Below are 19,104 nucleotides of genomic sequence, written 5' to 3' on the forward strand. Positions count from 1 at the left end.
GTACAGGAGCTGAACAGACTACATGGTATAGGCAGTTCCTATCTGGCCTATGCTGGGTAGTGTAATAGGGTCAGGATTTGGTCCAATAACAGTAAAACAAAATAAAACAAAAAATAAAAATGAAATAAAACAATAAAATAAAACAAAATTCTAGCTTGTCAAACAGTTTAAAAATGAACATTTTAATTTAATCCTCTTCATATTTTGAATGATGTATTTATATACATCTGTGTCCACATTTCATCAAGTTACTCTTTATAATGTTAATACAATATTTTCCAAGTACTGGACTTGATCAAATGTCTATGTAGCTGAAATGTTCTACTATTGTAATCATTTGTGCAGCTCTCAATGGTTCTTAAGTTTGTCTTCTGTTCATTTATTTTTTAGGCAAGAATTATTAAAGAGGGTACAAGAATGCATTTATCTCAATGAACAATATCAAACATATTTTCAGAGAGTAAGGGAGAAGCTAAAGGAAAATCCAAGTGATCGGCAGTTTGATTTCAGGTAAATCATTCATTCTGTCCTTGAATCAAATCTTGTCCATTTATATAATTTATAACTGCACAATCAACATATGTTCAGATGAACTGGAGAGTTTAACATTCAGTGAAAATATAAACTGTAGCATGTTCCAGACCTGATCCTGCAGATTTTACTCAGAATTTTTTTTTCAGTGACAAGTTTTGCCAGTTTGTCACAGATTTGTTACCCATATAGGCCCAAAGGGATTTCAATTGAACTAATGCATGTATTTAGAGTTAAGCATGTTCATAAGTGGGCTTTTGGATCAGGTCCTTAATCATATTGCCAATGAGAGTTTTGCCTGAATCAGCACTGTAGAACAAGGCCTTCAGCCTGCATCTTAGCATTACAAGGCCAAATTGTGATATTCTGAAAACTGTGACATAAGTGGAGATACTTTTGTATACAGGGCCGGCTCCAGGGTTTTTGCCGCCCCAAGCGGCAAAAAAAAGCCACGATCGCGATCTGCAGCGGCAATTCAGCGGAAGGTCCTTCGCTCCAAGTGGGAGTAAGGGACCGTCCGCCGAATCGCTGGACATGCCGCCCCTCTCCAGAGTGGCTGCCCCAAGCACCTGCTTGGCAAGCTGGTGCCTGGAGCCGGCCCTGTTTATATAAAACAGTTACAATTAGGACCAAAATTGGCACATGTAAGAATTAAGCATTAAATACATCATACTCATCATAAAAGTGTTTTACTTGATTCTGTACTAATAAGAGTACATTTTAGAAAAAGCAAAACATTGTGCAAGTACAGGAAGAATATATCTGAGTCTTAGAAATTCTTGCAGTATGTTTTATTCTATATGTTTATGATAGTCCCTCTTTTGCCTTTTTTATCATCAGTGAAAACTATATATTTGGAAAATTTGATGCATTCTGTAAGCGCTTGGAAAAGATTTCAGATATAAGCAATATCATGGAAGGCCTTTTAGAGCTACAGAATATAAAAATAGAAGGTATTGAAAAGATCAATGCTCGTTACCAGATGATTGCTACAAACACCAAATCAAAAACCTATGATGTTCTGGATCACAGGAAACAAGAGGTATATATTTCAGAAATAATAATCAGAAATGTTAAACACTTGTGAAAATCTAAATCAGTCACTTTAAACTATGCATTTCCTTGAAAATATGATGGATTTTAAAACAATATACAAAAGAACCATTGTGAAGTTTATAACAATATATGCATTAATTTGTTTATAATTCTAACATGTTCCTATCTTATTAAGAGAATTTTAAGTTGTTAGGTTTCAAAGTAGCAGCCGTGTTAGTCTGTATCCGCAAAAAGAACAGGAGTACTTGTGGAACCTTAGAGACTAACAAATTTATTTCAGCATAAGCTTTCATGGGCTACAGCCCACTTCTTCTTCTTAAGTTGTTAGACATTCACAACTGGTAGTTGTACACAGATAAGTGAACTAGTTGTGAATGTGACAACTTAATGGCTCAGTGGTGCAAATACTTTTTCTTGAATCTTGAGCATATTTTATGCTAATTAGAAAACAAAACTTGAGATCCATGAACCTTGAATCCCATCTGGAAAACCCTAACTCATGCATGCAGTGATGCTGAAGTCAGTGGGACTACTTGCATCAGTAAGGATTAATTAGAGGAGGAAGAATTGAAGAATCAGGCCCCAGAGTTCAAACTAGATTGTTTTAATAGCAGTTCTTAGACTCTGTTCCATCAAAGCAGTTATGCCTGTGCTCCAAGAACATGAGTAGTCTGATGGAAGCTAGTGTGACTACTCCCATATTTAAGGCCCCAGTTTCTTGAATCAGGGCCCATGTGCTTTGCTAGATCCGGACTATAATTACAACACGTGAAAAATATTTTGACTGATTGTACTACTGTTCTTCCTGACTCCTGAAATTCTGAAAATTACTCTTTGTTTCAGGCCTGGAGCACTTCTGGACTGTGCTCTGATATCTGTAATATTTGCTGTGTGGTTGTCCATTGAAAATCATATTTGGATGCCTGCTGGGGTTTTGGGCTGTTTCAAGATCTCTAACTTCTATTATGGTTTTTTTTTTGGCATTTCTACAAATGAAATAATTGGGTTAGAGTATAGTATGGACTGCCCCTGTAGGGTGGTGAGTGCCTCTTGTGAGATGATGAAGGCACTCAGAATCTCACAGGATTCTTCACACTGGACTTTCAATATAAATCATGGAAACTAGTCCTGCTGACTGTTTCGTGTTTGTCTAATCTAGCGTGTAAAGTCCTGGGGGTTACGAGCTCTGTCACTGGACTGTTCTGTACAGTGCTGAATACACTTAATGGGCAGAATATGCAAATACTGTATTGACTCCAAGAGGGTGGCTTTACATGAAAATTAATGGCATCATATAACCCATTTTTTTGGTTTTGTTTTGTTTTGTTATCCTCTCCCCCTTTTCAGTTTGAGGAAGATTACCTTGAATTTAAGAATCAAATTGAAGGTCTGCACCAGTCAATGCAAGAATTAGTGGATTCTTGGTTTGAGAAATCTTTAACTGTGAGTAATTCTACAAGTAAAAAACCTGACCTTCAGAAGTGCCGGGCACCCACAAATCCTACTGAAATCTCTGCATGCTGCAGGTGTTCAGCATCTTTGGAAATCAGAGGATTTGAGCAGTATTGGCAGACTCTTTAAGCTCAAGTGCACTCAGTCAGAAATGTTGGAAATTTAAATGCTGATAATTGTCAAGTGCCAATTTCCTATTCTGTCTTCCTCATATATTTTGTCCCTCTCATCTTCCCCATTTTGTTTCGTCTTACTTTTTTCTGCTCCTAGCTCTTACTTCTTCCCTACTGATGCAACAAAATAGTAAATTGCTTCTCTTGGAGCATCTGTCGTTAGTTCTCCAATTTACCTCACAGGCCCTGGTTCCTCTCTGCACCTCCAGAACTATCAGCAGTTTTGCTTTTATTCTATTGCTTTCTTTCAGTGCTTTCTTTCCTTCTGCTCTCTACTTCAGCCTACAGTTTGTCGTTGGTACGTTGGGGTGGAGTGGGGACCGGGCCCGTGGTGTAGCAGGGGTTCGAGCACCCCTGGGAAACTAAGAAAGATGGTGCCTATGTGCCTCTCTATGCCTCAGAGCAAAGCGATTGGTTGTTCCTTTTACACTGGCAAGGGAGACAGTTATATTAACACCTAAATTGACAGACGGATGTTGTTAAGATGAATATTTCCCCCATTTAAAAAATGTGTTACAGATTGGCCCCCTATTGTTTCCAAAATGTTGGCTGACTTTTTTTTTCATTCCTAATTGTGCTTACATTACAAGAATTATTAGGGGGAAAATGGGGAGTGGAAATTTAAAAGAATTAGAATCAAGTTTAAACTATTCCAAGTGTTGCCCCTTTTTGACCCAAGTTGCTAGTCAAAGTTCAGAGCCCTTTGGATAGTTCAGGTTGGGATACTAATTGATGAAGGATCTGATATTTTCCTTAATGTAATCTTGTTTCTTGATATTCTCCAAATACACTGGTCTACAATTTTTGAGAAGTCGTCTGCTTCAGAGATAAAATGTGCTATTTATTATGTATTTTGATGTGCTGAATTCAAATATGACAATTAAAACAACTGACTGGCTACTGTTTTTAAGATATTTAAGTTTTTACATTTTATGCCTATGTATATTGTGTAGATAGTAGAGTTTTAATCATAAATTGTAAACCTAGGTCTTTTCATGTGTTTATGGTTGCTTTACATGATAATATTTCACCTGTCCTGTTTATGTAACACTTAAAAATCAGCAAAAGGGTTATATAAATAACATTTATTATGAAACAAAAGGCAAAAAAATTTATGTACATAGTTTAGTCCTATTCAGTGTCTACTTGGCGCTTCTTGGCTTGTCTCTTGTATTCATTAAATGGAGCATCTCTTGTCACTGTCCAGCAATAGTCTGCAAGCATTGATGGGCTCCATTTGCCCTGATAGCGTTTCTCCATTGTTGCAATGTCCTGGTGAAATCGCTCGCCGTGCTCGTCGCTCACTGCTCCGCAGTTCGGTGGAAAAAAATCTAGATGAGAGTGCAAAAAATGTATCTTTAGTGACATGTTGCAACCAAGGCTTTTGTATGCCTTGAGGAGGTTTTCCACCAACAACCTGTAGTTGTCTGCCTTGTTGTTTCCAAGAAAATTTATTGCCGCTAACTGGAAGGCTTTCCATGCTGTCTTTTCCTTGCCACGCAGTGCATGGTCAATTGCATCATCTCGAAGAAGTTCACGAATCTGAGGACCAACAAAGACACCTTCCTTTATCTTAGCTTCACTTAACCTTGGAAATTTTCCACAGAGGTACTTGAAAGCTGCTTGTGTTTTGTCAATGGCCTTGACAAAGTTCTTCATCAGACCCAGCTTGATGTGTAAGGGTGGTAACAAAATCTTCCTTGATTCAACAAGTGGTGGATGCTGAACACTTTTCCTCCCAGGCTCCAATGACTGTCGGCGTGGCCAATCTTTCTTGATGTAGTGGGAATCTCTTGCACGACTATCCCATTCGCAGAGAAAGCAGCAGTACTTTGTGTATCCAGTCTGTAGACCAAGCAAGAGAGCAACAACCTTCAAATCGCCACAAAGCTGCCACTGATGTTGGTCATAGTTTATGCACCTCAAAAGTTGTTTCATGTTGTCATAGGTTTCCTTCATATGGACTGCATGACCAACTGGAATTGATGGCAAAACATTGCCATTATGCAGTAAAACAGCTTTAAGACTCGTCTTCAATGAATCAATGAACAGTCTCCACTCATCTGGATCGTGAACGATGTTGAGGGCTGCCATCACACCATCGATGTTGTTGCAGGCTACAAGATCACCTTCCATGAAGAAGAATGGGACAAGATCCTTTTGACGGTCACGGAACATGGAAACCCTAACATCACCTGCCAGGAGATTCCACTGCTGTAGTTTGGAGCCCAACAGCTCTGCCTTACTCTTGGGTAGTTCCAAATCCCTGACCAGGTCATTCAGTTCACCTTGTGTTATGAGGTGTTGTTCAGAGGAGGAGGATGGGAGAAAATGTGGGTCCTGTGACATTGATGGTTCAGGACCAGAAGTTTCATCCTCTTCCTCGTCTGACTCAAGTGAGAATGATTCTGGTGCATCAGGAACCGGCAGTCCTTCTCCGTGGGGTACTGGGCATATAGCTGATGGAATGTTTGGATAATGCACAGTCCACTTTTTCTTTGACACACCTTTCCAAACTGGAGGCACCATGCAGAAGTAACAATTGCTGGTATGATCTGTTGGTTCTCTCCAAATCATTGGCACTGCAAAAGGCATAGATTTCCTTTTCCTGTTCAACCACTGGCGAAGATTTGTTGTACAAGTGTTGCAGCATATGTGTGGGGCCCACCTCTTGTCCTGATCTCCAATTTTGCAGCCAAAATAAAGGTGATAGGCTTTCTTAAGCATAGTGGTTATACTGCGCTTTTGTGATGCAAAAGTCACTTCACCACAAACATAGCAGAAGTTATCTGCACTGTTCACACAAGTACAAGGCATCTCTGCTCACTTTGGCTAAACAGAAATGTGTCCCTTTGCAAAATCAAACACTGACAAATAAGAAAGCATGACACTGTATGATTTCTAGAGCTGATATAGGGCAATTTGTTCAGCAGAGTGATGTAAGCTTCGTTATGATTGTATCATCCATGACTTCTAGGAATAACATGATGCAATTCATATCATGTATGACGCAATACCAGCTTCAGATTGCATCATTCATTGTTTTGCCTAAAAAGCAAGTACTGTCCAAACCCAGTCATAGATTTATTCATAGATCCAGTCAAAGATGTATTTTAGTCATTTCTGGTTTAAATTGAGATCCCTTCCCTTTATAACTCACTTATCCTCCGCCATTCCCAAGTCAAGGGTCGTATATACTGACCCAGTAGCATATCTTGAAAACTAGAGCCAATCAACAATTTTAAGCATCATTTTTGTTCTCAGTGACCCAGAATTAGTAAAGTTTGACTACATTTATTTCAGAAGCATTTTGGCTGTAGAGCAGTGATCTAGGAGGAACCATAAACAGAAGAATAGTTTATTAGCTTGTGTCCCCAAGCCTCTTTAGCCAACACCAGAGCAAATTGTTCTTTCTCTAGCTTTTTCTAAGGTCATACACTGTGCTCACAGGCTCCTGCTTGGCTTGCTTTTTCCTGGTTGGTTTTTGGCCTTTCAACCTGTCTCTGTTCTGTCAGACTGTTTGTCTGTCTATCTCTCACTCACACACACAGTCACAATCCTCAGTGGAACTCTCCACCCTCATGGTGCTAGTTTCTGAGCAGGCTCTGTTTTGCCATGTTTCGATATGGCCTCTTAAGTCTTTCTTAGAACTATCTTAAGTGAAGAGTGCATTCACATATCAGTTTTAACTCAACCCATAATAAGGGTTCATCCAGTACTTAACACAAGACAGAACAGAGCTGTACTCAGTTAAAAAAATAGATTACCCAGCAGCTCATTCAAAATATTTTCTCAGTTGCATTTCTTATGCTCCTCCTTCCAGATTGAAATAAACAAAGAAATCAACATCATGAGCTATGTCTTTAAAATCAGGACTGATTTTAGATTTGGGCCCCAATTTTGAAAAAAAACTATGTGAGCAGACCTCAGTGCCTGCACAGAGCCCCACTGATGTCAGGAATCTGCCCATGTGGTGCTGTTTACAGAATCGAAGTCTTGATGAAGGTGGAGGTACTAATCTACTTTCTCCTGAGGGAATTCTGCACCAAAAAAATAAAAATTCTGCGCACAATATTTTAAAATTCTGCAAAATTCTGTGGAGGCTCCAGCATGGCAGTGGGGAGCACAGACCACTGGCTGTACGGAGGTGGGAGCTCATCCTACAGGTCCCCCCTTTCCCAGGACACAGACTGGGAGGTGAGGCTGCACCCAACCCTGACACAGTGCAAGGACCAGGTTCACCCCAGAAACACCCTGGGGCCCTGCCCCTCCACACCAGGCACACCAATATAGCAAGTGAGAGGGACAGAATCTTGCACACACACCCAGCCTTAGTCCCCGATCCATGTGTGTGGCAAACAGGGCTTGTTGGGGAGTTCTGGGTGCAGGGGGAATGGGACTCTGCAGGGGGGTCCAGGTGAAGGTGGTTGGGGCTTGGGGGGGTGTCTGTGTATGTGAAAGGCTCAACAGAGGGGTCTGAGAACTGGGTGAGTGGGGTTTAGTGGGGTGCGGATCTAGGTATAGCTGATCGGAGCTCAGTGGGGTGGGGGTCTGGAGGTGGGGGGAGTAGGGCTCGGCAGGGGTTCCAGGTGCGGGAGTTCTGGGTGCCCGGGGGCTCTGGATGCAGGGGGTGAGGCTCGGCGGAGGGGGAAGTCTGGGTAAGGGGGGTATGGATGCAAGGGGGTTGGACATACAGAAGAGCAGCTCTCTCTACAGTGCCCCACCCCACGCTGAGGAGTGATGGAGGCAGGATACGGAAAGGCAAAGGGGAAGCCGCAAGATCAGTGACGCACCGCTCCCCAGCAGCGTAGGGGTGTCGTTTCAGGTGCCCGGAGCAGCTGGTGAAGGGATAAATCACTACCGCGGGTGGCAGGGCTGAGGACACCCCAACTGGTGGCTCCGACCCTGAGCCAGGCTCAGTTGCTGGTCCTGGCTGGGCAACGAAAGGAGTTCCTCTTCCCATGCAAGGAGTGGCTGGGGCCAGGACCAGGTCAGACCCCACCCCCAGAAATCTCCCCCAGCTGCAGAAAACTCTGCACCCCCTCTCCGTATCCTGCCTCCATCACTCTTCAGCATGGGGGTGGGGCACTGTAGAGAGAGCTGCTCTTCTGTATGTCCAAACCCCTTGCATCCATACCCCCCTTACCCAGACCAAAGGGGTCATGAATTCTTCCCACACGGAGTGGCATAGAATTCCAGGAGTACTCTGCACCAGATTTGTGTGTAGCTAAATGACACTGATCATTTGGAGAAGAGTCAGAAAGAAATTAAATATTGCCCCATTATTCTATGTAGGTAGCTTTTTGACAAATTAGACTATTTAAAACATGATATTAGAGCTAAGTGAGAATTTAATAAATTAACCTATTAGATATGATTGTTCTGTGTTCACAATAAAATAACTTAACCACTTATAAACATACAATGACAACTTATTAAGCTATTCCCATCTTGATGGAGCATTAACTGCAAATCTCCAATCTCTCTTTTTAGACTGAACAGATGTTGGGACTTCTGATGAAGTTTGAACACATTGGTAAAGACCATATTGATCTTACTGAAAAATATATAATCGTCCTTCAGCGATACAGCCGAGAATTAGATCTGGTTCGAAAACTCTACCAGAAGCAAAAAGAAAATCCGCCTATGCCTCGTAATGTACCTCCTGTAAGGATGAAACTAAGGCGAGAGAAAAAGATCTTTACTCTTTGTCTGTTTTATGTTAATGAAAACATAAACTTAAATCTTGCTCCATTGCAGGTAACTGGGAAGATTATGTGGGCTCGGCAGTTGTTCAGAAAAATAGACCATCCAATGAAATTTTTTAAAAAGAAGACTGCACTTTTGAAGGTTGGAAATTAGTGGGGGGAATGCTAAATTTGAAAAAAAAAAAAAAAAAAAAAAAAAAGGACATGCCAATAACATGTCATTTCCCTTATATCCATTCCTCTGCAACTTTAAAGGCCTGGCCCTCAGATCCTAGAGAAGCTCCTGCCATACTTGACCACTAGCTTCTGACCTCTGGTGGCAATGCCAGTTCCCTCTGTGGCTCATCACAGCTGTTTCCCAATCACCTTCTGCTGCTTGGTCCTAGTAGGTAACTCAGGTCACTCCTTTTGTCCTCACCTGGGCCTGCCCCTGCGCCACATTGTCCTGCACTGTAGGCCATTGTTTCAACAAATGATTGAAAAAAAGAAATCTCTGTGAAATTGCACATGCCACGTCTCATATTACAGTGTAGAATTTTTGTAGGTAAGGTTGATAAAAATGAGAAGGTGTTTTAAAAATTTCCTCATTGAATTTTAAAATATCTTTCTAAGTTGTTTGGCACATCTGATCTTCAAAATGGCTTGGCCTACAAACTCCACACCTGTTTGGTTCCATTGACCATCGTGAGGAAAGGCCTGGTAGGCACAATCTAATCCATTATATGAGCACAACATTATAAAAACTAATTTCTTGTGATTTGTAGACTCCGGAAATGAAGAAGGTAATTTGGAGCTACAACAAAATGGCTGCTGTTCTTTTAGAATTCGAACTTCTTTATCACAGAGCCTGGTGCAGGTTTGCTGAGCAAGCTAAGAATGGACTGCGTGCTTCATTGCTTGTCAGACATCCAGAAACCAAGGTAAGGAAGTTAAAAGTTAAAAATAAAAGGATAGTGAAGGATGAAATTTATTACTTTTACTTTAATCACACACACAAAACTATGTTTATAAAATGCCATTAAGCTTGCAAAATAAAGCACTCTAAGGTTACTCTGTGTGACCTTAATTCTACCCCCTTATGTCTATATATTACAATATAGACTTTAATTGTTTGATCGCATGCTAGTTTTTCCCACAGCATGCCTATCTCATTTCGTTCTTATGTTAGTGCATGTAACGGACAATACTCAGAGAATGATATAGCTAGTTGATTTTTTTTATCCTAAGCTTTCCATGTTATATTTATTATACATTGTCCAAAACCTGCAGCAAATATGTAATTATTAACTGCCTCATGGTCTTTTCTATGTTCATCAACACTATACTGAGTACCTCACAAATATCAATGAATTTGAGGTCGCAACTACTTGGTGAGTTAGGAAAGTATTATTATCCTTACTTTATAGATAGGGATTACAGCACAGAGAGATTAAGTCCAAAATATGCAATTTTGAATGCTTCAGTGGTTGGAAAGCCTCCACTTTAGATACCTAGAACCTGACTTTTTAGAGCACTTAGCATTTTTATAGCACTTTACATGTTCAAAGCACTGTACAGACATTAATCCTTGCAACATCATTCCTCTGAAGTAGGTATAATCCCAGATGGGGAAATGGAGATGTGACATTAGAGTGATTTACCTAAATCCAGAGTGACTCAGTGACAGATTCAGAATTAGAATTCAAGTTGTCCTGATTCCCATCCCTATGCACATTCCTCCAGACCACACTGCCTCATGTATCAAGTAGCTCTTACTGACTTCATTTGCATTTGTGAGTCGTTAGCTCTTTTGCATATTAGACCTTCTTTGACTCAGGTTGGGCAGTGAAGTGGTCCCTCACATCTGAGTGGGGAGGGAGGCAACTCCGCCTCACTGCGTCAGGCAACAGTAATTGGGCTCGGGCCCCTCTGGCTGGGGTCAAGCAACAAGCAGTCTATAGCTTGCAGCCTCCTGGCTGGGGGTAAACAACAGTCAACAGTCTGGAGCACTGGCCCCCGGGGCAGGGCAGAGGAATATGCAGTCTTTAGCCTAAAGCCTCCTGGCTAAGGCATACGGCAATCAACGATCTAGAGCCCCACAGCCTCCTGGCTGGGGCAACCAACAATCAAGGCACAGGCCTTCCGTCCTAGCATGAGTGTGCTGCCAATCCACAGATGTGGGGGTAGTGGCAAAGGGGATAGGGGGATCTGGGCCCACCTTACTACACTGGATCCCAGCCAATGGCCCTATTAGTGGCAGGTGGTTCTGCCACTGGGTTGGCGGGGAAACCTAAATATGGTGCCTCACTTCCTGGCAGCACTACCGGATCAAAGTCTGGTTTCCCTGGGCTACTTCCTCCCTCACTTAGATGGCATTGCTCTATTAAGCTGGAGCTCTGTCTGGCTGCCTCGCAATTGGGCGGTGGGCCACTTCAGCCATTCCTTGGGGTCCTCGCTCGCTTCAGTCTGTGGGGCGCTGATCTGCTCGGCTGCTGGTCCAGGGTCCCAAAGAAGGCTCGGCTCCCTAGAAGAGACGTCCGCCTTCTTCCTGGTACAGCCGCAACTGAACTGCAGGGCCCTCCCTTTATACTTCGTGCCCTGCCCGGTACTTCTGATGAGCTGGGCAGGGTGGGTTTGGTTCTGCCCACCATGGGCAGGGTAGTGGTCTTTCATTCTCAAGTCTGGTAAGGATAGTATGTCGTTCGCCCTCCTGTCCCCTGGACCAGGAGAAGGTGTTGGACAGGATAGACCACGGGTACCTCCTGGGCACTCTGTGGGTGTTCGGCTCCAGTTTGTGGGCTTCCTCCAGGTGCTGTACGCCTCCGCGGAATGTTTGGTCAGGCTCAACTGGACCCTGACCAAGCCGGTCAGCTTCGGACGGGGGGTACGTCAGGGATGCCTGCTGTCAGGCCAGTTGTACACTCTGGCGATCAAGACCTTCCTCTGTGTCCTCTGACAGAGGTTGACAGGGTTGGTGCTTTGGGAGCCGGAGCTGCGGCTGGTCTTGTTGGTGTGCTCCGATGACGTGCTTCTCGTGGTCCAGGATCTGGGTGACCTGGTGCGGGTGGAGGCCTGCCAGGCAATCTACTCGGCGGCCTCCTCCGCCCAGGTTAACTGGGTCAAGAGCTCTGGCCTGATGGTCGGGGACGGGTGGCAGACAAGCTCCCTCCCACCCACGCTTCAAGCCATCCTGTGGATCGTAGGTCCACTGCTCTATCTCGGTGTTTACCTTTCCGCCACGAATCCTTCTCTGCCAGAGAACTGGCAGGATTTGGAGGCCAGGGTGGGTGAGTGGCTGCAGAGATGAACGGAATCCTCAGGTGCCTCTCCCTGCGGGGGGAGGGTGCTGGTGTTGAACCAACTAGTCCTGTCCAGGCTCTGGCACTGGCTCAACACCCTGAGCCTGGCCCTGGGGATCCTGGCCCGGCTCCAGAGTGTAGCTCTGGAGTTCTTCTGGCCAGGACTGCACTGGGTCTCTGCAGGGGTTCTGAGTCTTCCCCTGGAGGAGGGAGGACAGGGCCCGGTCTGCCCCAACAGCCACCTCCATGTCTTCCACCTCCAGGTCCTGCAGAGACTCCTTTATAGCACAGGTAGTCTGGTGTGGAGCACGCTGGCACATGCCTTCCGCTGCCTTCGAGGGCTCCGATACGACCAGCAGCTCTTTTTTCTCCACCCAAGGGTCTTCCGTGAGACCTCTCTGAGCTTCTGGTCTTCTACCAGGACCTCCTCCAGACCTGGAAGCTATTCTTGGCCACCAGGTCCATTGGGCCACTGATGGGGTGGACCTGCTTGCAGAGCCCCTGCTACACAACCCCTACCTTCGTGTGCAGGTGGCAGAGTTCCCCTCGGTGCACCGGAGGCTGGTCATGGCAGAAACGATCAGACTCAGAGACCTCTTGGACTATGACAGAGGGGACTGGGTGGATACCAGAGCGCTCGGTCGGTGCATGGGGCTCTCCACCCTCCTGACCCCACTGTGCGTTCTCCAGGAGGTTGGGGCAGCCTTGTCACCCACCTCTTGGGTTTTCCTTGAGCGGGTACTGCGAGAGGGTGCTCCCCGCCCACCCCTCACCCCAGGCCCTCCGGACCTTTTCATTGGGCCCCTGTCCCACGAGCCCTCCCAGCCCCCTCCCTTCCCACAATCCGAGCTGGCTGCGTGCCCCGCAGCCAGTTCACTTCCGAACTGTGCCAAGGAAACAATTCTACATGCTCGTGCTCCACACGTTTCACTTCCTTACCCTCGTGTCCCGCCCTGATATCAAATGGTGGGACTATCTACAACCTGTGGAGGGTGAGGAACCACAGAGGGCCAGCCTCTATTCCACTCCGGTCCCACAGCCCGCCGGGGATATTGGTTGGCAGCTCCTTCATGGAGCCGTGAGTAAGGGCATGTACCTGGCGTGGTTCACCCCCATCCCCGACGCCTGCCCCTTTTGCGGCGTGAGGGAGAACCTGGCGCACACTTATCTTGATGCACCAGGTTACAGCCCCTATTCCGGCTCCTCCAGAACCTTCTGGCTGCACTGAGGTTCTGGCTGCACTTTTCCCCACACCTGTTTATACTCACACCCTGTCCGTGGCCCCCCTCCTTGTCAGCCTCCTCCTGGCCCTGGCCAAAGTGGCCATCTTCAACACCAAGAGGAGGATGCTAGATGAGGGGGTGCTCTGCGACTGTGGGGCCTATTTCCACTCCTCCCTGGTCTCACGCATCCGGGCAGAGTTCCTTTGGGCAGCATCTGCTGGCTCCCTAGACAGCTTTGAGGAGCAGTGGGCACTGTCCGGTGTTCTCTGCTCGTTGCCCCCTCTGGATCCCTAGTTTTTAACCTGTGACCGTCACTCCTGACCCTGTTATTCATTAGTTGTCCCCCGCATTCCATTGGTTCCCTGGTCCAGCGGTCCTTCCCGCAAGGCTGGGGGAGGGGCCTTTAGACGTGGGCAGTCTTGTGCCCGCCTACCTCCCAGATTCCCAGTAAGGCCTCTCTACAGGCATCCAGAGATGTACACACAATTAATGGCCACTGGCCAAAATTTAATTTAAGAGACTTGCCCACATCACGTAGGAATTCTGTGCAGAGGAGGAGAGAGAATGGGCAACATTAATTGTAACTTGAGTGCCTGATTTTCCAACCTTAATAACATTTTGTTAATTTCAATTTTAAAAATGTAATATCCTAGTTTTTAAGAAAAGGAAAAAAAGGTAAAACTACATCCAAATTTTATTATGCCCAAATGTAACAACACCCTCCCCCCCTCCATATGGAAGATCAGGCCTTTATTGTGGTTATTCTTGAGTTATTGACATAAAAATTAATTATTTTGAGTTTTTTGTGCCCAGATAGCTGAAAGGCTGCTTTGTTGCTAAAATATAACTTTTTTTAAGAACATAAGAACGGCCATACTGGGTCAGATCAAAGGTCCATCCAGCCCAGTATCCTGTCTGCTGACAGTGGCCAATGCCTGGTGCCCCAGAGGGAGTGAACCTAACAGGTAATGGTCAAGTGATCTCTCTCCTGCAATCAGGAGGCTAGGGACACCATTCGTTACTCATTCTGGCTAATAGCTATTAATGAACTTAACCTCCATGAATTTATCTAGTTCTCTTTTAAACCCTGTTATAGTCCTGGCCTTCACAACCTGCTCAGGCAAGGAGTTCCACAGGTTGACTGTATACTGTGAGAAGAAGAACTTCCTTTTATTTGTTTTAAACCTGCTGCCCATTAATTTAATTTGGTGGCCCCTAGTTCTTATATTATGGGAACAAGTAAATAACTTTTCCTTATTCACTTTCGCCACACCACTCATGATTTTATATTCCTTTATCATATCCCCACTTAGTCTCTTCTTTTCCAAGCTGAAAAGTCCTAGCCTCTTTAATCTCTGCCCATATGGGACCCGTTCCAAACCCCTAATCATTTTAGTTGCCTTTTGAGATGAAGAGACCACATCTGTACGCAGTATTCAAGATGTGGGCGTACCATGGATTTATATAAGGGCAATAATATATTCTCCGTCTTATTCTCTATCCCCTTTTTAATGATTCCTAACATGCTGTTTGCTTTTTTAACTGCCTTTTTTTTTTGCTTTTTTGCTTTGACTGACTTTTTTGCTAGTTTCTGATGATAAGCAATTGTTCTTGTGTAGTTACAAAACTACTGACCATGTAAATTTTTATTTTCATATTGGCAGGAATAATTTTCTAGCTTAGCAAGTTTTGGGTTTTCTGACCACAGTGTATGGAGAAAGAAGACTGTTTTAGCCAATATCTTTATTCAAATGATAAGGATACAGTGAAAGATTCATAGCACAATGAAGTCAGTGGGAGTTGCTGGTTGCTCAGCACTTGGAAAATCCAGTAATGTATAGAGGTGCCTGAGTATGGGTTCAGGAGTCTAAATGTAGGCGCCCATTTTCAAAATCTTGGTTAGTCATCTGTACTACACTTTATACATTTTTCAGAAAAATCACACAGCCTATGTGACCACCAAACTGTCACTTTATGTTCACTGTTGTTTTTTCTCCTCCTCCTGTTCTGGTGTGTGAAGGAATTATTTGTGAATTTGGATCCCATGGTCCTCGAAGTATTGTGTGAAACAAAATACCTGAAAAAAATGAATTTTGAAGTTCCAGATGTTGCCCTTGGTATGTGTGCAGAAGAAGAACAGATTAAAGAACAGCAAATGAAGTTAGTGAACACTTAACTTGATTTCATCTTTATCTGGAAATTTTCTTTTGGGCCTCATTTCTACCTGCTTTTTTGGTTATTATAATAACTTTTCCTTGTGACAGATGTTAGTAGAGTCCAATGGAATCTAAGTACATTTGCCCACCCTTCTTTAATAATATTGTCCACAATGTAGTGGTCCCATGGCTTCCATCTCCATAAATACCTGATCATTAGAAATCATCAATACTCTTTTCTTATGCCTTTTCCTTAAAGCCCCTTTGAACTCTTGCAATCATTCCAAAGACAAGGACATTCTCTCATATGCAAATCTCCATGTCTTGTGTGGCACATTAGGCCAAAACTATGCTGCATTGGTGCTAGAATTATGGAGCACTGCACTCCAATTCCTCTCCCTACTAATTGTCCCTGCTACAATCCAAGTGCAGTACAAAGTACTGTCAATATACTATTCCGTGTGTTACTTATTTCTTTATTTTGGTGAAAAATCAATTTATTTTATTCTGTCCCCAGATTTTCAGCTATTAATGTGTAGAAGATTTTCCTGTTGACAATGGATAACTGCCCTATAGAAGTTGTCAGGGAAAAACTGGAGAATTTGGCAGCTGGGAAGGGGAAATTGGGATCCTTCTTCGAGTGATGGTCCCTGTTGTGTTCCACTATGGGTTATGCATGTGCACCATGCACCCAGAGCTGGACAATCTGAAAGTAGTGTCCCTACATGTGCCCTGGTTCACTTCATGCCTCCGTTCAAGGGGGTAAACGATGGGACGGACTGACTTCCTTTCCAATTCCTTCTTACCGCTGCATGGTTTGGGTTGGAACCTCCTGTGTCCGTAGCTTCAGCTTCATCCTACAAAATAAGAATTAGATCTAGTTTTATAAATAGTTTTAACAGTTTGTACAGTTTAGTGTTTTGGACTCTGTTTGGGTCCTGGACTATACTCAGGATTCTGAGCTTCAAACTCTGCTCTTCCTGCCCACAATCCTTCTCGGATAGTGATGACCACCAGTGCTGCCTGTGCGGCCTCAGGGAAGCCGACATTGCAGCTAGGTGCCAATCAATCTGCCAGTCTACCTCCACCCCCACCCCCAGGCCCTCTGGCAGGATCTTGTCAGGAATCCAGGAAGCACGCTTATAAGCATGAGACTAAGTCTTCCTCTAAATCCACTCCAAAGAAATCGGATTTGGCTCTAAGTAAGCCCATCAGCTCAGCCCATGAGGACTTAGTACAGCCGAAGTCCAAGAGGCATGACAAGAAAATTCATAAGTATTGGGCTACATTGGTACCGGACCGTGATCAGTTGGTACTGTTATCCTTGGCACCTCCAGAACCCCTGTATTGATCAGTACTGACGAAGTCCGATCATCGCCAACTTCGGGCACTGTCTTCTTTGCCGCCTCCAGTGGCTCGAACAAGTAGAACCCCTCTCACACCAGAGAGATCTGAATCCATTACTGCTCCACAGGACATTTTTGCTGTCCTGGATCCGGAATTCTCTTCCTCATCAGGGGCCCTCCATGTCCAGAGAGATAAAAACACCACTGCAGGAGTTGACAGCTGGAAGGAGTTTGACCCCATCCATACAGGGAATATCTTCCCTCTGACAGCTCCGACAGTACTGCCGTTGGAACCAGAATCAACCTTCTCTTAATTGGGAGATTCTGAACCACTCGATGAACCTTTCCCCCCCATATCCTATGTATCCTCTGCCACCCAAAAGATCTGCACTGGTTTGGGGCCAACCTCTGCCTCATCCAACTCGGAGCTGTCGATGTACCCCATGCCATGGGAGCCCCTGCGACCACCTGTTGACCTTTCCTACTGGCCATATTGAGGATCTTGGGACCAGTTCTCCCCTACAGAGTCGACCCGATTTGCTAGGGAGTCACCACCACTTGCTAGGGAGTCACCACCACTTGCCCCCTCTCTAAAGGAACACTCAGCTATGCACCCGGATATGACAGAAAAGGAGAAGGAACATTACACACCAGAAACTGCGGTTCTGCTGGAACCAGTCAGACGGTTGTCTTCGTCTCCAGACAAAGCAGTGACTCCTACATCTCTCTCCTCACCCACCAGTGACTTCAGATAGTTCCAGGACCTTCTTTGCAGAGTTGCTGTAGAACTTCAGATTCGTCTTGAAGAAGTCTAGGACTCCCAGCACAAACTCAAAGACATTCTCCATACATCTGGACCCAACAGAATAGCTCTTCCTAATAATGAAGCCATACTGCAGCCAACTGGGACAGTTTGGCACACCCCTGCCACCTGTTCTCCCTGAAAAGGACAGAGAAGCATTACTATGTGGCAACCAAAGGAATTTTTGTTTTTTCACCCCGTTCCCAACTCAGTGGTAGTCCAAGCCGTTTCTGAAAGAGCCTGGTCTACTCCTCCTGATAAAGAGGGTAAACGTTTGGATCTGTTGGGGAGAAGGGTCTTCTCAGCATCCAGTCTCCAGTTCAGGATAGCCAATTACCAGGCACTACTGGCTAAATATGATTTCCTCAACTACGCCAAGTTTGTGGGATTTACTGACAGCCTTTCGCAGCAGGACAGAGCTCGTTTCCAAGCTCTGATAGATGAAGGCAAACTGATAGCCAAGACCGTTCTTCAATCCTCAGTCGATGCCGCAGATATTTCCTCCAGAGCTATGGCTACTGCCATCGTCATGCACAGGGAGTCATGGCTCCATGTGTAAGGGTTCCCTAAGAGGCCCAGAATGTCATTGAGGACCTCCCCTTCAATGAATCGCAGCTTTTCAACCAAAAGACTGATGAGTCCCTCCATACCCTGAAGGACTCCAGGGCTACCCTCCACTCTGCTTCTTTCTTGGTTGGACTAGTTCAGCTCTGCCTTCCCTCTGCTACCACTCCTGCCATGAGTTCTACGCAAAATCCAGCAGGACAGGGCACAGTTCATCCTGATCGCCCCCCTCTAGCCCAGACAGTTTTTGTTTCCCAACCTCCTATGCATGTCGTCCTGAACACCAGTCCTCCGCCCAACGTTTCCTGAGCTCCTGACCTAGTGGAACAGCAAGCTCAAGCATCCCGATCTGCGTCCTCTATGCCATAGGGCTTGATATTTGGATGGGCATCATTCTTAAAACATTCATGCTCCACAGCTGTGTGAGATGTCCTTTCGAACAGTAGAAAGGACTCTACTAGAAGATCTTACCTAGCTAAATGGAAGCGCTTTTCTTCTTGGGTACATCAAAGAGGCATTCTCCCAGAAACTGCAGCTATTCCCCTCATCTTGGACTATATCCTATCTTTGAAGACATCAGGCTTGTCCATCAACTCCTTGCAAGACCACTTGGCAGCAATCAGTGCATACCATCCACCTTCTCATGGCTGCCCGGTCTTTGCACATCCACTGACCAATAGATTCTGGAAAGGCCTAATCAGAACTTTCCCATCTATTCAGAAGACTTCTCCCCAGTGGGACATAAACCTTGTTCTCTCAGTACCCGTAGGCCCCCTTTAGAACCTTTAGCTTCTTGCTTCATGCTCTCCTTTCCA

General features: G+C 44.8%; 1 protein-coding gene across 1 annotated transcript in view; it reads left to right on the plus strand.

The window, feature by feature from the left end:
• LOC101939103 (dynein axonemal heavy chain 5-like) overlaps positions 1-19,104 on the plus strand; it is a 278,668-nt gene that overhangs the window by 40,661 nt on the left and 218,903 nt on the right. Inside the window, exons 14-20 of the mRNA XM_008169357.4 lie at positions 391-510; positions 1,372-1,573; positions 2,935-3,030; positions 8,706-8,879; positions 8,973-9,062; positions 9,685-9,840; positions 15,442-15,581. Of these exons, the coding sequence (XP_008167579.2) occupies positions 391-510; positions 1,372-1,573; positions 2,935-3,030; positions 8,706-8,879; positions 8,973-9,062; positions 9,685-9,840; positions 15,442-15,581 (978 nt within the window). The remainder of the gene's footprint in view (positions 1-390; positions 511-1,371; positions 1,574-2,934; positions 3,031-8,705; positions 8,880-8,972; positions 9,063-9,684; positions 9,841-15,441; positions 15,582-19,104) is intronic.

This window comes from Chrysemys picta, chromosome 2 (genome assembly GCF_011386835.1).
Source record: "Chrysemys picta bellii isolate R12L10 chromosome 2, ASM1138683v2, whole genome shotgun sequence".
Taxonomy (NCBI): Eukaryota; Metazoa; Chordata; order Testudines; family Emydidae; genus Chrysemys; species Chrysemys picta.